Source organism: Protopterus annectens, chromosome 8.part1 (assembly GCF_019279795.1).
Source record: "Protopterus annectens isolate FY-2018-M chromosome 8.part1, PAN1.0, whole genome shotgun sequence".
NCBI lineage: Eukaryota > Metazoa > Chordata > Ceratodontiformes > Protopteridae > Protopterus > Protopterus annectens.
Window position 1 is genome coordinate 305042813 of NC_056742.1, and position 18431 is coordinate 305061243.

The window sequence follows — 18431 nt, forward strand, 5'->3', positions numbered from 1 at the left end:
GCCAAAAGATAAGTGCTTAGTGATGGTAGGGGAATGTCACTGAGACTGCTTACGGCAGGGTTGTGCTTTGTTTCCTCCAGATTTGGAGGTGGAGGCACCCCATTGCTTTGACCTGTAAGAACCCTGTGATTGGTATCTGGAGCCTTTTGAGCACCTGGATTAAAAGGCTCCTGGATTTGCCCTGAGTGGCTTTGTTGGACACAGGAAAGGACCAATTTTTAGTAGGCCAGTGTCTACTGAACCTGGGTGGCTGCACTTGCAAGAAATCTTTTACAGTTTGCATAGATTTAGCTTTGTTTTCCATTTTCTTTACAACCTCTTCTGCCTTATTATCAGAGTATCATGCTGCAAAGGGGCATCCAACAATTTAGCTTTAACATGATCAGGCAAATTTTGCTCCTTGAGCCAGGCATGCCTTCTAATCACAGATCCAGTAACGGCGGCCATACAAGAGGTCTCCAGAGAATCAAAACCACATTGCAAAGTATGCTTCCCAACTTGTTCTGCTGAATGCAATAATTCATGTAACTATTTTCCACACAATCAGAAATCAACATAATTTTCTGTTTCAGTAAGCCCATAACATGCTGTTGATATTTAAGCATATGAAACTGTCAGTTTAAAGCCCTGATTACCAAGGTTGCAGACGTATAACCCTTCTTACCCCATCTATCCAGCGCCCTGGAATCTCTATCAGAAGGGGTGGGACTCTTGGCTGTAGAAGCCTTTACACCCTTGGGACCCTGAGAAATAGTTTCAGGATCAGCTGCAGGATGTTTGAAAAGAAATTTGTGGGAGTCAGGAACCCTGTAATATCTGTCTGGCTTACTAGGAGCTGGAGGCAGGGTATCAGGAGCCATGCTTGATTCCAAGAACACATCGACAATGTCTAATACAGGAGGTATTGCTAAAGGCCTATGCTGAGGAAGGAGGAGGAAATCCCTAAGCCACTTTTTTGATTCGGAGAAGTCCTGACTCGCCCAGTGAAAATGTTCCCTTAAAGTATGCAAAGCCTCTCCAAAAGAGTAATCCTCAGGAGGAGATGCAGATGGAATGGATTCCTCTGCATCAGAATCCTCATAGGGTGGAATAGAAAATTCCTGATCAGAAGAGGAATCCTGATCTGAAGATTCATAATCAGTGCCTTGCCTAGGCCTCTTAGCAGGGGGTGGTTGGGAACCTCTGATCAAGGTAATTAAATCCTCAGCCATTTTGATCATCTGTTTTTTAGGCATAGGGGCCTGAGCACGTGGCTCATGCTTCATTTTTTTTAGACATGGAAGTTGTTTTTTACCTTGTTTTTGTTGCTGGCCTCGGTTTCATATAAAACTGTTGAGGCCTGAAAACACCCTCAGAAGCCGGTGCCTGCTCAGCGGCTCTGGACCCATCTAAGGTAGAGACATCCGCAGGTTCAATACTCTGAGAATCTCCTGGCATACCGGACTCTGAATGGGTCTCGGTAGAGGCCTGCGACTCAAAAGTAGCGGGTATCAGGGGCTGCGAAAGTGCCTGAGTACCGATGAACCGGCGACTGGCTCAGGAGAAGCTTCGTAGTTGGTTTTGGACCTCGATGGTCTGTCTTTTTCTTTGCGTTTTTTGTGAACTCCAGTAGTCGGATTACTAACCGACGATATTTCAGGATAATTAAATCTTGAACCAAAATATTTAGAAGCAAAAATATACTGACGCTTAATAGTGTGTTGGCTAACTCTAGCACAAAACCAACAGCAAGCCACATTGTGATCTGGGCCTAGGTAAAATACAGTACAAATGAAAATCCTTATGAGGTATTTGCTTCCCACAAGTAATGCAATTATTAACTTTTACTGACAGTGATAAGGAGCAAGAAAAAGTTTCCCCAACGGGGTACTTAGCTTTAGTTTGAAGACATCGGTTCTGAAACTTGAATATGAAAATTTCAGGAGTCGGCCAACCGGCACTTGCGAACTGCTTCGGGCACCGCACGGCAAGAAAGACTGAATAAAATGACGTTGGCTGCATGTTTTATACCCCTGACGACCTGACGTCATGGAAGAGGTGACGGCAACCGACACAGGACCCAAGACTTTGTTATTCAGGCCGACTGAGGGCAACCTGCCAGCAGATTACCCAAATGTAATGACTGCAACAGTGAAACACGAAGAACATCTGCTTTAAAAGCTTCATTCTACCACACTTTTTAAAATAAGTTGGCAAAACAAAACATTTAACAGCTTGTAACAGCTATTTTTACCATTCGCCACAGTTCTTTGCTGATTAGTACTATCTGTTCTTAGTTCATAGACCCAATCTTAACAGTTCTTGGGTGTCTTTAGCAAGCTTTTAAGTACCACTAGGCTTTAAAGTCTGGTCTCATGCTAGGGACATCCTTAATTTTATCTCTGCCCCTGATTTTGAAGCATTATTGTGGCACTCCGTGCATTACAATTTTGTTCTCAATACATTTAGATCCCACTGCATAAAGCCTCCAATTTGCTTCCAGAGCTGGTGATTTTCCACTGTCAGACTCACTAATGCAGATAAGGAAATGTGGGAATATTTACAAGACAGTTGCCTAAATCACATACGTGGTTTTCTGAAAGTTGCCCACAAAAGACAACTGCTTCCTGATTTATGTAGAGAGTATACAACCACAGTCAAAAAGCTTGCAGAGGAAAAATAGTGTTTTTATCAACATCTTTAATTTGGTTACACTCAGTACTCAAAACTGCAGATAAAGAACCGTAACAGCAAATTAACACTTTGTACAGTTTCTGGAAAAACCTTCATGTTGAAGTCTTCACTCACCTATCAATCAAGGCAATGATTATATTTTTGACATTTACATTTTGGTGTAGTTCGGCGCAGGAACGCAAAAAGGGGTTGAGTGTCTGAAGGTGAAATTCATCTGGAAATACCTGCATTTAAGATGAACAGACTTAAGAAAAACAAACTCACCAATACTTCTCTACTATGCAACTCAATCAGAAGACATTGATGAAAACAATAACCATACCATAACTTCCTCTCAAGGTTCAACACTGTCAAGAGAGAAGTAAAGATTTATATGACTGAGTGATCAGTTCAATAAATCACTAGAAACTGATATAAAAAGAAGTACGGTTGTGAAAGTAAACTTACCGTATAGGCTTGAACAGATCAAGCTATTTAGGTTATATCCTGCCAAGGATATGACCAACTTGCCAGCTTTTCAATGCTTGATGGAACTATCCACACACCCTAACTGCCAGGAGCTCCAAATAAAAAGGCAAAAAGCTCAGAGCTTTCTAACCCCAAAAAGGAAGGCAACAGCCCCTAAAGGAATGAATACTAGAAAAGAAAGCAAGATAACTACAAAGATATTTAAGCCCACACCTTAGCAATGCATAAAGTATATAAAAGGAGGGATAGGGAGGGTATGGCTACTGCATCAGTGATCTACTCAATCTACTGTTATGCCAAGTTTACTTAAACATCTGTTCATCAAAGATTGCTATTGCATTATCTCAAGCCGTTTGGCTAGATAACGTATATTGTGGCAATCTGTACATTTCAAACCTAACACTTTGTAAATATTGTTACTAGATTTAGTTTGTTACATGACGTTTTCTTCTTATTGTAATTATTGTTAACTTGTTCTACTTTATGTATTGGGAGCTTTTCTCCACGGGTCTCTGCTGAAAATGGGCCCCGTGCCCAGTCGGACATTACCCGGTTAACATACATACATACATACATAAATTACTGCCCAAGTAGCATCTGGGCTGCCAGTGGATTCTCTTACCCTTGTTTTCAGATTGTGGAAAGAATACATGGAAATTAAAAAAATGGTTAACTCTGAAACCAAAAAAGAAGGATTAGTTCTCAAAGAAACCATGTCCTTGTGAAAAATGAGGCAGGGTTGGCTCAGCGTAAGAGGCTGTATATCCTTCTTGCTAAAGTCAGACCAATGAGTAAAACAGTCTTTATGTTAAGAACCTCAAATCAGCTTGATGGAGAGTTAGCTTTTCAAACACAGAATTAAGATTCTGAAGAGGAGCCACCTATTTTTTAGACAAATGGATATATAAAATCCCTTTCAAAAACTGTTTGACTTAAGGACAGACATGTAGCAATGACCGACAGATGAACTTTGACCGAGGAGTAAGAAAGGCCAGAGGACAATGACTCACAAATCAAGAATCAGAAGCAAGCTGGGCTAAGAGTCCTTGTTCTCAGAGTGGCACCAACTAGAAAATCTTTTCCAGTGACACACACACACACACACACACACACACACACACACACACACACACACACACACACACACACACACACACTTTCTTAGTAGTAGGGTTTTTAGCCAACTTTAGTGATTGTCCTAAAAGGTGGGGCGGCCATGGTGGTGCAGCGGTTAGCGTTGCCACCTCACAGCAAGAGGTTCTCTGGTTCGATTCTTGGCTGGGGTGCCTTCTGTGCGGAGTATGCATGTCCTCCCTGTGGTCGCGTGGGTTTCCTCCGGGTGCTCTGGTTTCCTCCCACATCCCAAAGACATTCAGTAGGTAGATTGGACACACTAAATTGGCCCTAGGTGTGAGTGTGTGCGTGTATGCGTCTTCTGTGGAAGGTTGGGCGCTGGGCTGGCAACTCAACACTGTAAAAACTCCACTGCCAATCACGAGCGGACAGATGATCCATTGTGGCGACCCCTAACCGGGAAAAACCGAAAGAAGTGATCGTCCTAAAAGGTACGTAAACTCTATTATACAAGCAGTTAAATGAAGATTTAGGTTGATATGTATCAAACGACCTCTGCCTTATGAGTAAATCCAGTCTGAGGGAGAAACTTGTGGTAATTGCCTTGGCCGGTTTCACAAGAAGGGAGAACTACTGTTGCCTGGGATGACAGAGATTCACCATCACAACTGGTGGGGAGTTCTTCTGGACCTTTAGAAGAACCTTGGTAAACAGTGGCTAGATTGGTAAAGCAGAGAGGAACAGTCCCCATCCATGGGAATGAGAAAGCATCCAACATCCAGGCCTGTCTGCAAGGAATCCTGGAACAGAATTTAAAGAGTTATGTACTTAACCATAACATTCCATCTATGTTGTCCATTTTCATTCTTCCTCAACGTATGGGTTCGGACCTGATTCTGCCATTACTCTAGCTCATGGCCACCAATAAACTCTCAAGCTCCTTTCCTACCCATAATGCACTATGTCTAACTCCCTCAGATCTTACTTACAGCTTGAGAGGAGGAGAAAAAGTGTATAAAAGAATTGTCATAATGGGAGTTCAACACATGGAACATGTAGTGTCCCTAAGAGTCTTATTACTCCAGAAGACATTTGTGATAAATGGAGGTGGACAGAAGGTAGGGAGTTGTGGAAGATGAAAATGGACAACACAGATGGAATGTAAGTACATAACTTCTTTATCTGATGTCAATTTTCATTCGTTCCTCAACGCATGGGACAAAGTACCCAGCTATTGAAATTCCTGGGTGGACTCTAAAGAAGGATATTCCTGAGTATGGTTGAGGCAAATGTTGCTCTTCCCTTTGAGACCAGATTCAATTTGCAATGAGTGATAAAGGTATGAGGATTTGACCAAGTAGTAGCAGCACAAACATTGTCCATGGATACTCAGACTGTTGTACAGTGGAAGCAGCTATAGATCTAGTCGAATGAGTCTTTAATGTTTTTTGGTAGGGGTAAATTCAATTTAGCGTACACAAATGAGATGCAATCTGTCTACCACCTGGCTATAGTTCTCTTTGTGACTGATTCTGGCTATAGTTATCTTTGTGACTGATTCGCCCATCTTTTGATGTGCAAATTAAACAACCATCTGGCCTGTCTCTCTCATTTGTTTTGTTCTGTGCAGGTAGAAACAATTACCTGCGAACATCCAGTAATTGCAGCATATACTCTCTCCTTTATTTGCAAAGTTTGGGAAGAATACTGGCAGGTTAATGGCTTGGTTAATGTTGAATTCTGACACCACCTCAAGTAGGAAGGAAGCACTGGTACAGAAGGTGACTCTGTTCTTGTGGAAACTCAAATATGGAGGCTTAGATGATGATGCTTGAAGTTCTGAAATTCTTCTAGCAGACATAGTTGCAAATGAAGAGACAGTCTTCCAGGTTAAAAATTTCAGATCACATTTAGTTACAAGTTCAAACGGGGGGGGGGGGGGGTGACTGTGTCAAGGTTTGCATTACAAAATTTAAATCCCAAGGTGGTACAGGATCTCTGTAAGGAGATCTAAATAGAATACATTTCAATAAAGCTTTGCATACTTTAGAGGAAGCCAGGGAAAATTTCTGAAACCCCACATGGAAATTCAAAATGGCTGAGAGTTGGACTGACAGTCCATGAACTAACACCCTCATTACATAAACTTGCTAAAAATTCAAGAACAGAATGCATCAAGGCTGAGAAAGGTTCTACCTGATTCTGCTCTGGCCAACAAACAAATCTTCTCCATTTACTTCTGTAGAGTATTGTTGTAGAGGGTTTACAGGAAGATAACAAAATGGAATGGACAGGAGAAGAAAGCATGAGATGCATGGCTAACAATGGTTTGGAGAAACCACAGTCAGTTTGAGGTTTGAAATGTCTGGTTGAATCATTTCTGTTGGGCGAGACCAGACGATGGAGTCAGATCCAGAATCCAAGGTGGGTACAGAAGATGAGGCCAAAGGAAGGGGAACCAAATTTGTCAAGGCCAGTAAGGTGCAATGAGGATGACTCTGCTCTTCAACCTGGCTGAAGACCAAGGTGGCGAGTCCCCAGAGGTGAAGATTAGAGCTAAGAAGCTGCTGCACTTGTTTAAGGGAGATGCAAACAGATTGCAGCAAGGCTTGCCCCACTGGCAGAAAATCATGTTTGTCACTTTGTTGCTGAGAGACCACTCGTGAGTAGTAATATGGCCTGCTCAGTTTGTCTGCTATCACGCTAGACTTCCCCAGAATATACATTGCAATAAGAAAGCGTTTGGAAGAAATCACCCATCACCACACCCTCAGGGCTTATTGACACAGGGGGTAAGATCTGATTCCTCTGTTTACGTACCAAACTACCTACATGTCATCTGTTTTGATCGCAATGGTTTTGGCAGGGATAGAGTTTTCCAATGCTTGCACTACCAAAAGTACTACTCTCATTTCCAGAATTAAAATATGCAAGTTGGCCTCCTTGGGGGGACCAAATGCCTTGGACTGTCCTCCACAGAAAATGCCCCACCTCAGTCTGGGAAGCATCCATGGATACTTTGGCCTTGGACAGAGGAGGAATAGAATGGCGGCCTAGCAACAGTTGTGACTGCATCCACCAGTAAAGATAACTTTTGCATTCCCAAGTTATTCTTATCTTCATCAACACAGGAGAGAACCAACCACCCAGTTTGTAGCATCCACTGCAGAATTCTCATGTTCTATCTTGCTAAACTAACCAAGATTATTGCCGGTGACACTGATCCCAGGGCTTGCAGAATCAACCGGCTGAAATTTTGGTATTGCAAATTATTTTCTTGACCTGATTTCTTATTGTTTGTTCTCTCAAAAGGGGAAGAGATGCTACCGTGGATACCGTGTTGAACACTGCGCCTATAAATTCTAATGTCTGGGTCAGTTGTAATTGTGATGTGTTGTGATTGACTGTTATTCACAAATTTGAAGTCTGTAACACTTGGTCTCGAGGTTATACCAGTTGATGCCTGGTCAAAGCGGTAATGTGCCAGTCATCCAAATATGGAAACACTTGACTGGCTCTTATGAGCTGTCCTTTTGGAGTATTATTCTTCATATAACGAGGGTGCATGCTGGTGTAAAGCAAGTAACTGTTAGTGAAAGTTTCTTTCCAAAAAAATCCTACTACTTAACTTATAAAGCTTAACATCCCATTCTAAAATCACATCCAAAAAACGGACTTTTAGTCCTACATCCCCCATGAAAAATTTTAAATATCCTGATCTGGAGTTAAGGGTGTCAACAAAACGTTGCACTTTTGTACACCCCAACCATGACAAAAACAAGTCATCAACAAATCTCTTAAATATAATCTGGTATCCCATGACTAGTGGTTCCAGCACAGTACACTCCCAGTGACCCATCACAATGTTCGCAAAAGACGGTGCTGCAGGGGAACCCCATAGCTACCCCCGAATTTGTTTGTATATATTTTTGTTGAATACAAAAAATTGTTGTTTAATAAAACATCTATTAATTCACAACAGAAATTACTTCCAGAATTGCTGAATGTGGAAAATGTTTTCAAGCATTCTCTAACTTGTTCCACTCCTTCAACGTGGGGAATAGAGGTGAAGAGAGAGACAATCAAGACTAAACATCACTTGTGTGGTGGGATCAAAACTGTAGCTAAAGTGTGTTCCCTGATACTATTTAAAAAGTCCCATGAGTCTTAAGTATTTGGTGAACAATGGGGTTTAACCTGGAGTCCACCAACAAGGAAATAACCACTGTAATATAATTTGGGGCAGATACAATGGGTATAAATGGAGGACAGGTTTTACTTTTATGTGTTTTGGGAATTCCAAAGAAGGAACCTAATTTCAGATTGTCTATATGACAAAAATCATAAAGGTCCTTCTCTAAATTACTATTCATTAAATTCTCAAACAAAAAAGAATAAACATTCCTGCAGCTCTTAGCTACGTCTGTTTGCCTGTATTCTGGACTGTTACCTAGCATTTTCTCTATACAGGTAACATATTCATCTTGGTTCATTAAAACTACAGTACCCCCTTGTCACTTTTCATTACTCTTATGTTGACATTCTCCTGTATTTCTTTCAGGGCTTTCTTTTCTTCTACAGATAAATTGTGATGCATTTTTCTTTTCTTATTTCACTTTCACAAGCTGATTCAAACACCTTAATAGTATGCAGTAAGTCAGGGTTGTAGCATGAAGGCTTTACATATTTAGTGCTGTTACTAACAATATCTTTAAATATATAATTCAAGTTTAAAACCTAGTGTACTTTTTAAGGTTTAACACAGTATTTGCCATGTTTGCCCTCTTTGAGGGTATATTCAGATGGTTTTCATTTAAAACAAAAGCAGACAAATTTAGAACATTAAAAACTCACAAAATTTTTCATTTCAACTTTTAAAACAAAAACACACACTGGAGCCAGAATAAGTTGAGTGCTTTGGTCACGTTTATTACAAAACTTCTTCAGAACAACAAAATGAATTACATACATCATTTCCTTTTATACCATTATTCTCCTGACATCATTTCCTAAGGTACTAATCGACATACACATTTAAAACAAAAGTAGACAAATTTATAACATTATTTACAGGTACAGAATTCCTATTTAATTGTCCGTTGAAGAATATGCCACTGTTCGTTCTCCTCTCCTTAGCGTGCACATTCTCTAGCTTCTGCCCTCCTTCTCCTCGGCTAAAAAAGTCTTGGTTTTAGCTCTACCATCATTTTCATCATTGGTATTTGCAGGGTTGTTAAACAGTCCATTGCCAACATTAGAAGTTCCTGCTTCCACAATATCCTTTACAGAGCCACTGCTTCCTTCCCTATTTAAAGATCTAACTTCAGAGGTTGCTTGAAAGTTCTTAGTTTTAGGGGCGTGGACTTCATTGATGTGTTTCTTAAAGGGGAAACGTTTGGTCTGATTATTTGGTGCTTTGAATTTATCTTGGTTTGTGCATTTATTAAATGCACAAATATCAACATATGCTGTGTCATTTTCATACACAGCAGCAGCTCGCTTGAGCTTATGATTTTTACGGCTGATTATAACCTCTTCATGTTTCTGTAGTTCAGAGAAGAGTGTATGATATTCCACCCATTCCCCAATCTTGCTGAGATAGTCCTTAAGCAAGATTTAATCTATTTTACACATATCTTCCCTTAGCTCAGTCATGATTTTACAGTTGTCTATAAGTAGCTTCAGGAACTTAAGACCAGCATTGTTAAATAAAGTCTTTTAGTGTAACAAAAAAATTAATCAGAGCTGTCAACAACGTTTGGGCATTTAAAGAATCTCAGCCCCTTAGGGCCCTTACCCAGCTCTATACAATGTGAAAAATATTTGTTTTCCAAGTCTAAACTTTTGTATTTCTTTAACAGTCTGCCCAAATAGTTACACATGTCAATAGAAGTGTTCAGCTCTATACTATTAATAGGTTTTTCAGAATATGAAAAAGGATCCAACTTAGTATTTAGTACTGAAGCTATGTCAGCATAAGTCTTAATTTTAGAAACAGCTTCAAAGCTTTTACCTTGTTCAGCAGAATGTGTGTTGAAATTTACCACCGTCTCAATCTCATCATCTGAGCTGGACCAAACCTGAATGGTATTCACCTTCTCCAGAATTAACAGTTGCAAGGTCTGCTGAATGTCTGTCATAGTGCTCAACAGTGAAACCAGAACATTCTGTCCTTCACCTGGTGTAGGATGACTGCTGACATCCATCAACGAATCTCCTCTGCTTTCTGCCCTAGGAACCACAACACCAAAAAAGTAGAAATACTCCTGGATGACCACAAGAACCAAAAAAACAGACTGGAAGATGCAGAAGAACAGAGTGAAATCCACACGAAAATTTTTGTTTTCTGTGCTAGAGCAAGGAAGTCATGATTTTAGGGGTGGCAATTTTAAAACAAATCTTGAACAAAAGGAGGCTTTACGGCAAATCAGATTAAATTCAGATAAAAAACCTGGTATTAATGATGCTGTTAACATTAAATGTTTTTTGAAAGACTGTAGAGTCTATATAAAGAAATAATCAATAAAATTTAAAAGTTCAGGAAGTTAACGGTATAACTGTTTAAGTGGAAAGGCTTGTTTATTGGTGTAGCGGCATTTCAAAACTGTTTTTAAATAAGATGTAGACAATGTATAATTTATTCTGAAGAAGTTTGGTTAAGAAAGTATGGATTAAAAGTTTATTGCGCTAATATTGTGTGGATTTTACTCTGTTCTTCTGCATCCTCCAGTCTGGTTTTGAGGTTCATGGTCATCCAGGAGTATTTCTACTTTTTTGGTGTTGTGGTTCCTATGGCAGAAAGCAGAGGAGATTTGTTGATGGATGTCAGCATTCATCCTACACCAGGTGAAGGTGGACAGAATGTTCTGGCCTCACTATTGAACACTATGAAAGACATTCAGCAAACCTTGCAACTGTTAATTCTGGAGGTATAAGAGAACTTAAGTGCCTTCTATCTGCACATTTTTCAAATATACAGCATTTAAACTGATTTGTGTTGTATTGAATATTAACTGAACTGGAAGTTTTGACTCTGTTTTGTCAGTTAGTGCTTGCTAGATTTTTATTGCTGTTAGTAATTGCAGGTGGGGGTAGTCTCATTCATTGTTATCCTGTCACTGCCTATTTAAGTGGTACATTTAGGAATATTTTCTGCTTAAAACCTCAGCTTTGGCCGGCTAAGATCTAGCTGTATTCAACTGGACGTATAAGAGAATTTAAGTACCTTTTATCTGCACATTTTTCAAATATACAGCATTTAAATTGATTTATTTGTGTTGTATTGAATATTAACTGAACTGGAAGTTTTGACCGTTTTGTCAGTTAGTTCCCCATCTAGCTGTATTCAACTGGACGTATAAGAGAATTTAAGTACCTTTTATCTGCACATTTTTCAAATATACAGCATTTAAATTGATTTCTTGTGTTGTATTGAATATTAGCTGAACTGGAAGTACTGACTCTGTTTTGTCAGCTAGCTCCCCACCCACCCTCCATGTTTTTGTTTTGGTGTTAATCTTGGTGGCTTTGAAACTGCCCGCCCCTCTTGTAAATTTGTGTTTTGATACTCCTTCTGGGCTTGTTTCCTGCCTTCCTGTAAGTGGTCTAGACTGTTTGTAGGCTTCTGAGCCCCCAAGCCTTTCTATTTTTGAGGGAAGCCGTCTAGCTTAATTTTGTTTCTTAAAACTAGCCAGTTTTGTAGTTTCAGCACTCAAATCTGTTTCTTTGAACTCAGCACTTGTTTTTTCTACAGCACTCAACTTTTCTCACTTGTCTAGAGGAAAGCAATTTTTAGTACTTAATAAATAATAAGCATCTATCCAGGCATGTCTAAGGGTCAGCTCCCGGTGATTTCTCCTGTCTACCTGATGAATCGGGGCATCTTGGGGCAATGCAGCAATTGCCTCATGTACACAGACAACCATCTCCTCCTACCACCCAACACTACAACCTGTGAGAGATGCACTTATATAGCCAAACTGGAAGCAAAGCTCTCTTCATCCAAGACGGGACTAAACAGTCAAGAGGAGAAAGTAAACACTTGCACCACACCACACTCATCACATAGTCCCTCAAAACCCACACCACAAAAACACACACAAACACAAAACACACACCTACATTCACGGAGGCTCTAAATAAAAACCTTCCCAAGCATCAGGGACCTCCAAAGCAGAAACGCAACACAACCCAAATGACACACAGCCCACAAATTCAGTGTGCCACTCAACCACAGCCCATAAGGCATAACAACGTACCCAACACTCTAGTCATAGGTGACTCTATAGTCAGGCACACTGATGATCCACTCACCAGGCTAAACAAGGAGAAAGTTACTGTCAGGCGCCAAGATCCGCCACAACGCACGCACTCAGATCACTCCACAACAAGTACAAATACGACACTGTCACTGTCCATGTTGGTGTGAATGACCCGAGACGTACCTCCCTGGACTACATGAAGAGAGACATGGAGGAGCTCTCCGATCTTGTAGCCCAGGCAGGTATGACCCAGGCCCTGAGTAGCATCCTGCCATCACCCAGAATGATGCCACAGTACAAGGACAAAATGATTGACTTCAACAATTGGCTAAGCTTCTGGTGTCATTCTAAGGGGATCCAGTATTTGTCTGCCTGGGACGACATGATCGACAGACCACTATGCTTTGCCAGAGATGGCCTGCACCTGTCGCCCTTGGGTTTCCGGATAGTGGCCAAGGCTCTTGCCACCCCTACAGTGCATTTTTTAGGCAAGTTTCAAATGACAAATTCACCACCATAACAGGTACAAGCAAGCAAAATCTGAGGGTAATGCTACTCAACACTAGAAGTCTAAACCTCAAAATGCACTCACTCGACGCACTCCTTAAAATGGAGAACATCGATATGTGCAGTGACAGAGACCTGGTTCAAAGCTCCAGAGAGCACCCCTGCATTACCAGGCTATAATTCATACCACACCTTTCGGCCACCTAACCCAGAATGAAGCACTACAGGTAGAGACGTGTCTATATTCATTAAGGATATCCACACCTCCAAGCTAGTTGCACAGCATAATGCATCCGAGATTATCCAAGTACACCTAACTCCGGGCAAGACCGCAATCCAAACTGTAGTTTGCTACAGACCCCCCACCATACCCCAGGATTCCCACTCCTCATTTCTTGATACACTGGAAAGTATTAGGGTACAACCTAACTCCCTAATAATGGGTGATTTCAACTACCCCACCATTAACTAGGAAAACTACTCATGTACCAACTCTTTTACTCAACATTTTCTGGAATTCATAAATTCCAACGCCTTGGATCAACTTATTCACATCCCCACCAGAGGCAGCAATATACTAGACCTGGTCATTATCAACATGGGCAACCGGTGTTCCACACCAGAGGTCAATTCCTCATTGGTCAGATCTGACCACAAGCTAAATCACCCTAGACATCCACATCCCGCCCCCGCCCCCAATTAGGGTAACCACCGTAAAAAAACTTCTCAAAAGCCAACTTCACACTTCTTAAGACAGAAGTGGCAAACTTCATGACACCCATGCAGACAGACAATAGAGGTACGACTGCAGAATCCTACACAAATGCACTTTATAAGCACTTACACGAGTACATGGATCATGCTATCCCTAATAGAACTAAGATGCTATCCTCCAAAAAAAGGAAGCCAATCTGGTGGTCCTCTGCCATAAACAAACTCTACAACAAAAAAAGAAACTGTTGCAAAAAAAGAGTAAAATCCCATGACTGGAGGAACTCCCTGGCCAACCTCAGTAAGAAGCTGCGATCCCTCAAAATCCTGCGAAGCTAGTTACGAAAACAAAACTGCCACTGACTCTAAATCTCAATGGCAACACTCAGATCTGCTCTGAGTTACAGCACAATGGCACTAAATATACAGAACCAACTGATATTGCCAACATCCTGGCAGATAGGTTCAGTGCTAACTTTACCCCCCACTCACCCCCTAGAGGGCCCATCTCTATACCGGAAGAATGCAAAGGTCCTGTAATCATGGCTGCACAGGTAAAAAAACACTCTCCAAAGCCAAGAACACAGCATCCATGGGACCTGACAATATCCCAGGCGGTGTTCTACATGAACTACAGAATGAACTGGCACTCGACCCAAGTACCATGTTCAATCATAGCCTCACCTCAGGCTTTGTGCCCACTGAATGGTGCACCGCAATGGTTATCCCACTCCACAAAAGGGGAGCCACGACGGACCCCGGGAACTACGGCCCCATTAGCCTGACGAGCCTGATCTGCAAGGCCATGGAACGTATTATCATGGAACTCATAAACAAAGATATTGGTAATCTCCAAACTCTGGACCCTACCCAGTTCAGATTTGTAAAAGGCAGATCATGTCTCCTAAATCTTATTGAGTTCTTTGAAGCAGTCACCAAAGCCATAGATGAGCCATAGATGAGGGTGAGGTGGTTCACACAGCTTATCTAGATCTCGCCAAGGCTTTCGACACCATCCCCCACTCTGGAATTATAGAGAAGCTCATTAAACTAGGCATAAATCCCTATTTCACAAGATGGGTTGCCAACTGGCTCATGGACAGAACCCACACTGTGAAAGTAGCAGACTCCAAATCCGACTTCAGACCAGTGAGAAGTGGAGTACCACATGGTTCAGTCCTGGATCCTCTCTTGTTTTGTATCTACTTCACTGAAGTTCAGGCTAACACAGAAGGTCCTTGGCTAACAAAGTTTGCAGATGACTGTAAACTAGGAGCCATAACTGAAACTCCTAACGATGTGAACATACTACAAAAGAGCCTCACTGAGACAGATGCCTGGTGTCAAAGCCATGGCCTGAAGCTCAATGCCAAAGAGTGTACTGTCATCCCCTATGGTAAAAACTCTGTACCCATGAACTACCACATAGCTGGTAGTCTACTTAATGCAGAAAATGTGATGACCTTGGGACACAGGTGGACAGTAGTCTCTCCTTTGATAATCACATCGCCACAGTGGTCAGGAAATCCTTCTACGTGGCTCACCTCATCACAAAAGGTTTCTCAACCAGAAAAAAAAAGATGTCATTGTTCCCCTCTACTCATCACTCATTAGACCCATTACAGAGTACAATGCCCCTTTTGGTATGTACCTCACAAGACATCTACAACAACTGGAAAGGCCAGAGAAATACCTCACCAAAGAGGATTACTGGCCTCAAACAGATGCCCTACGCAGACAGTCTCAAAAAACTCCAGCTTTACTCTGTCGCATATCGCCTACTCAGAGGCGGTCTCTGCCTAACATACAAAGCCATGTCAAACCCAGAGCTGTTGGACATGCTCCACTTAAAAAAAATCCCAATCCCTCCGAGCTACACGCTCTAGGGACCTAAACCTTGTCACCACAATAAACACAACATGCTGGAGGGATATATTCCTTTAGACTTCCCATACTCTGGAACAGACTACCTATCTATGTCAAACAGAGCTCCTCATTAGCATTCTTCAAGAAAAATCTTGATGATTGGATGGGAAATAGGAAATTCACCCCAGGGATCACTTCTGTGGCTTTGCTCGACAGGGGCACAGGAAAATAATTTTCTTGGGTGGCGAAAGCCAGGGTACATTTTTGGCTAGGCTTGTATAGGCCCTAGGGCCAATAGCCTAGTACCTACCTATGAACATACCAGTTTAGTCCAGCTCAGATGATGAGGTTGAGATGGTGGTAAATTTCAACACACATTCTGCTGGACAAGGTAAAAGCTTTGACGCCGTTTTGAAAATTAAAACTTATGCTGACATAGCTTCAGTACTAAATACTAAGTTGGATCCTTGTTTATCTTCTGAAAAACCTATTAACAGCACACAGCTGAACACTTGTAGAGACATGTGTAACAATTTGGGCAGACTATTAAAGAAAAACAAAAGTTTAGACTTGGAAAACAGGAAGTTATGTACTCACCATAATGTTCGATGTATGCAGTCCATCTCGCCTCACATTCTTACCCGTGGGTTTGGAGCCGAATATTGGCTCCAACTCGGCCAAACTTTTCTAGCTCGAAGTCTTCTATTGGCTGGGCTAAGCAGGTATCCCATGGTGCACTGCTCCATATCCCCAGATCTAGTTTGCTGCAATACTCATTCATTCCCCATGCATACACAACATCCAGATAAAAAAAATAAGCTAAAGTAAAGGGAACTCTGTAAATAACCACCTAACCTTCAGATCCTCCAGGAAGGGTGAAGGTGGGTGGGTAAGTAAGAATGTGAGGCGAGATGGACTACATACATCGAACGTCATGGTGAGTACATAACTTCCTGATGTTATGTAGTCCTATCTCGCCTACATTCTTACCCGTGGGACAGCGTCCCTAGCACCTATATCCTGGGTGGCTCAGTAAAATACTCCTGAGTACTGTAGAGCCAAAGGATGACCTGCCTCTAGAAACCACGTCCAATTTGTAATGAGAAACAAATGTGTGAGGAGAAGCCCAAGTAGCTGCAGCACATGTATCAATTGACAATCTGGCCTGATAGGCTGTAGATGTAGAAACAGCCCGAGTAGAGTGAGCCTTGACCGGAAATGGCAGATCTTTTCCTCCCGCTTGGTAGGCGAAAGAGATGCAACTAGATATCCATCTGGATATGGTGACCTTGGAGACTGGGGACCCAATTTTGTTTTACAAAAAGGAGACAAATAGTTGATCCAACTTCCGGATATCTTTTGTTCGGTGCAGATAGAAATGTAACTGTCTGTGTACATCCAGTTGATGAAATTTAAATTCTGCCTTGTTTGAAAATTGGGGAACGAATACAGGCAACTCAATAGATTGATTAAGATTAGACACGGAAGCCACTTTAGGAAGAAAAGAAGGGTTTGGTCTAAGAGAAACCCTGTCCTTATGGAAGATTAAGTATGGAGGTTTGATGGAGAGGGCTTGAATTTCTGAAATTCGCCTTGCTGAAGTGATTGCTGTTAAGAAGGCTGTTTTCCAGGTTCAATTCACAGGTAGCCGCAGGCTCGAAAGGTGTTCAAGTAAGGGCTTGTAGAACAAAATTGAGATCCCAGGGCATGATAGGTTCGGAGACCGGGGGACGGAGTAACAAAGTACCCTTCAGGAACGCCTTGCAGAGTCTATGAGCCATGAGACTAGGCTCATTAGCCACATGAAAATTAGACAGCGCAGCCAATTGAACTTTGATGGTAGCTGATGTGGAACCCTGATGGAAAAACAGACAAAAACTCCAAGACTGAAGCAGTTGGAGTGTGTAAGGATCAATTCCTTGGGTATGCGCCCAAATAGAAAACCTCTTCCATTTGCTGGAATAAATCTTCCTAGTAGATAACTTATGAGAGGAAGATAAGATGTGAACCACTTCCGGTGAAAATTTATGAAGCCTAACTAACGACGGAAGTGGAGTAGCCATGCTGTCAACCGGAGGGTCATCAGAGAGGGGTGGAACTGTCTCGACATGTGTGTTAGTAAATCTGGTTGAGGGGCCAGAATCCAAGGAGTGTCCACAATGTATGGTTGAAGAAAAGGGAACCAGACTTGATGAGGCCAGTGTGGAGCAATCAGAATCATTCTGCTTCCCAAGATTGCGCTTTCTGAATCACCTTTGAGAGCAAGGGAAACGGAGGTAAAGCATAAAGCAGACCAGAGGGCCAATCGTGAACCAGAGCGTCCCTGGGTGACTCCCCCTGTGGGGGGATCAGCGTGAAGTAGTTTGCTGCATTTGGCATTGAGGGGGCTGGCAAAAAGGTCGTAGCAAGGCTGACCCCATCTGCTGAAGATTCGTTCTGCAATTAGACGATTCAGGGACCACTCGTAAGGCATCAGAATAGCTCTGCTTAGCCTGTCCGCAATCACGTTGGACTTCCCCGGAATGTGCGTTTCCACCAGAAAACGTTGGGAAGTTACTGCCCACTGCCACACTCACATGGCATCCCTGCACAGGGGGTAAGACCTGGTTCCCCCTTGCTTGTTTAGATACCACACTACTGACATATTGTCTGAGTGTACTGCAATCGTCCCTAGAGGTAGAAAGCTCTGAAGTGCCTGCAACGCAAGTAGCACTGCTCTCATCTCTAGGACGTTGATATGCAGATGTATCTCGTGATCTTGCCACGTGCCTTGGACTGTCCTGCCAAGAAGATAATGACCCCCACCCCATCTTGGAGGAGTCCGTGGTCACTGTGGCAACTGGGATCGGTGGAATGAAGGGCCTTCCCCTG

The 18431-nt window shown here is 42.1% G+C and overlaps 1 protein-coding gene across 1 annotated transcript in view; it reads right to left on the bottom strand.

Annotated features, from left to right (window-relative positions):
* The window catches only part of VPS35 (VPS35 retromer complex component), a gene marked incomplete in the record, with an annotated part of 976266 nt that overhangs the window by 573438 nt on the left and 384397 nt on the right, over positions 1 to 18431 (bottom strand). The window contains 1 exon segment of the mRNA XM_044081892.1: positions 2788 to 2897. Within this exon segment, the coding sequence (XP_043937827.1) occupies positions 2788 to 2897 (110 nt within the window).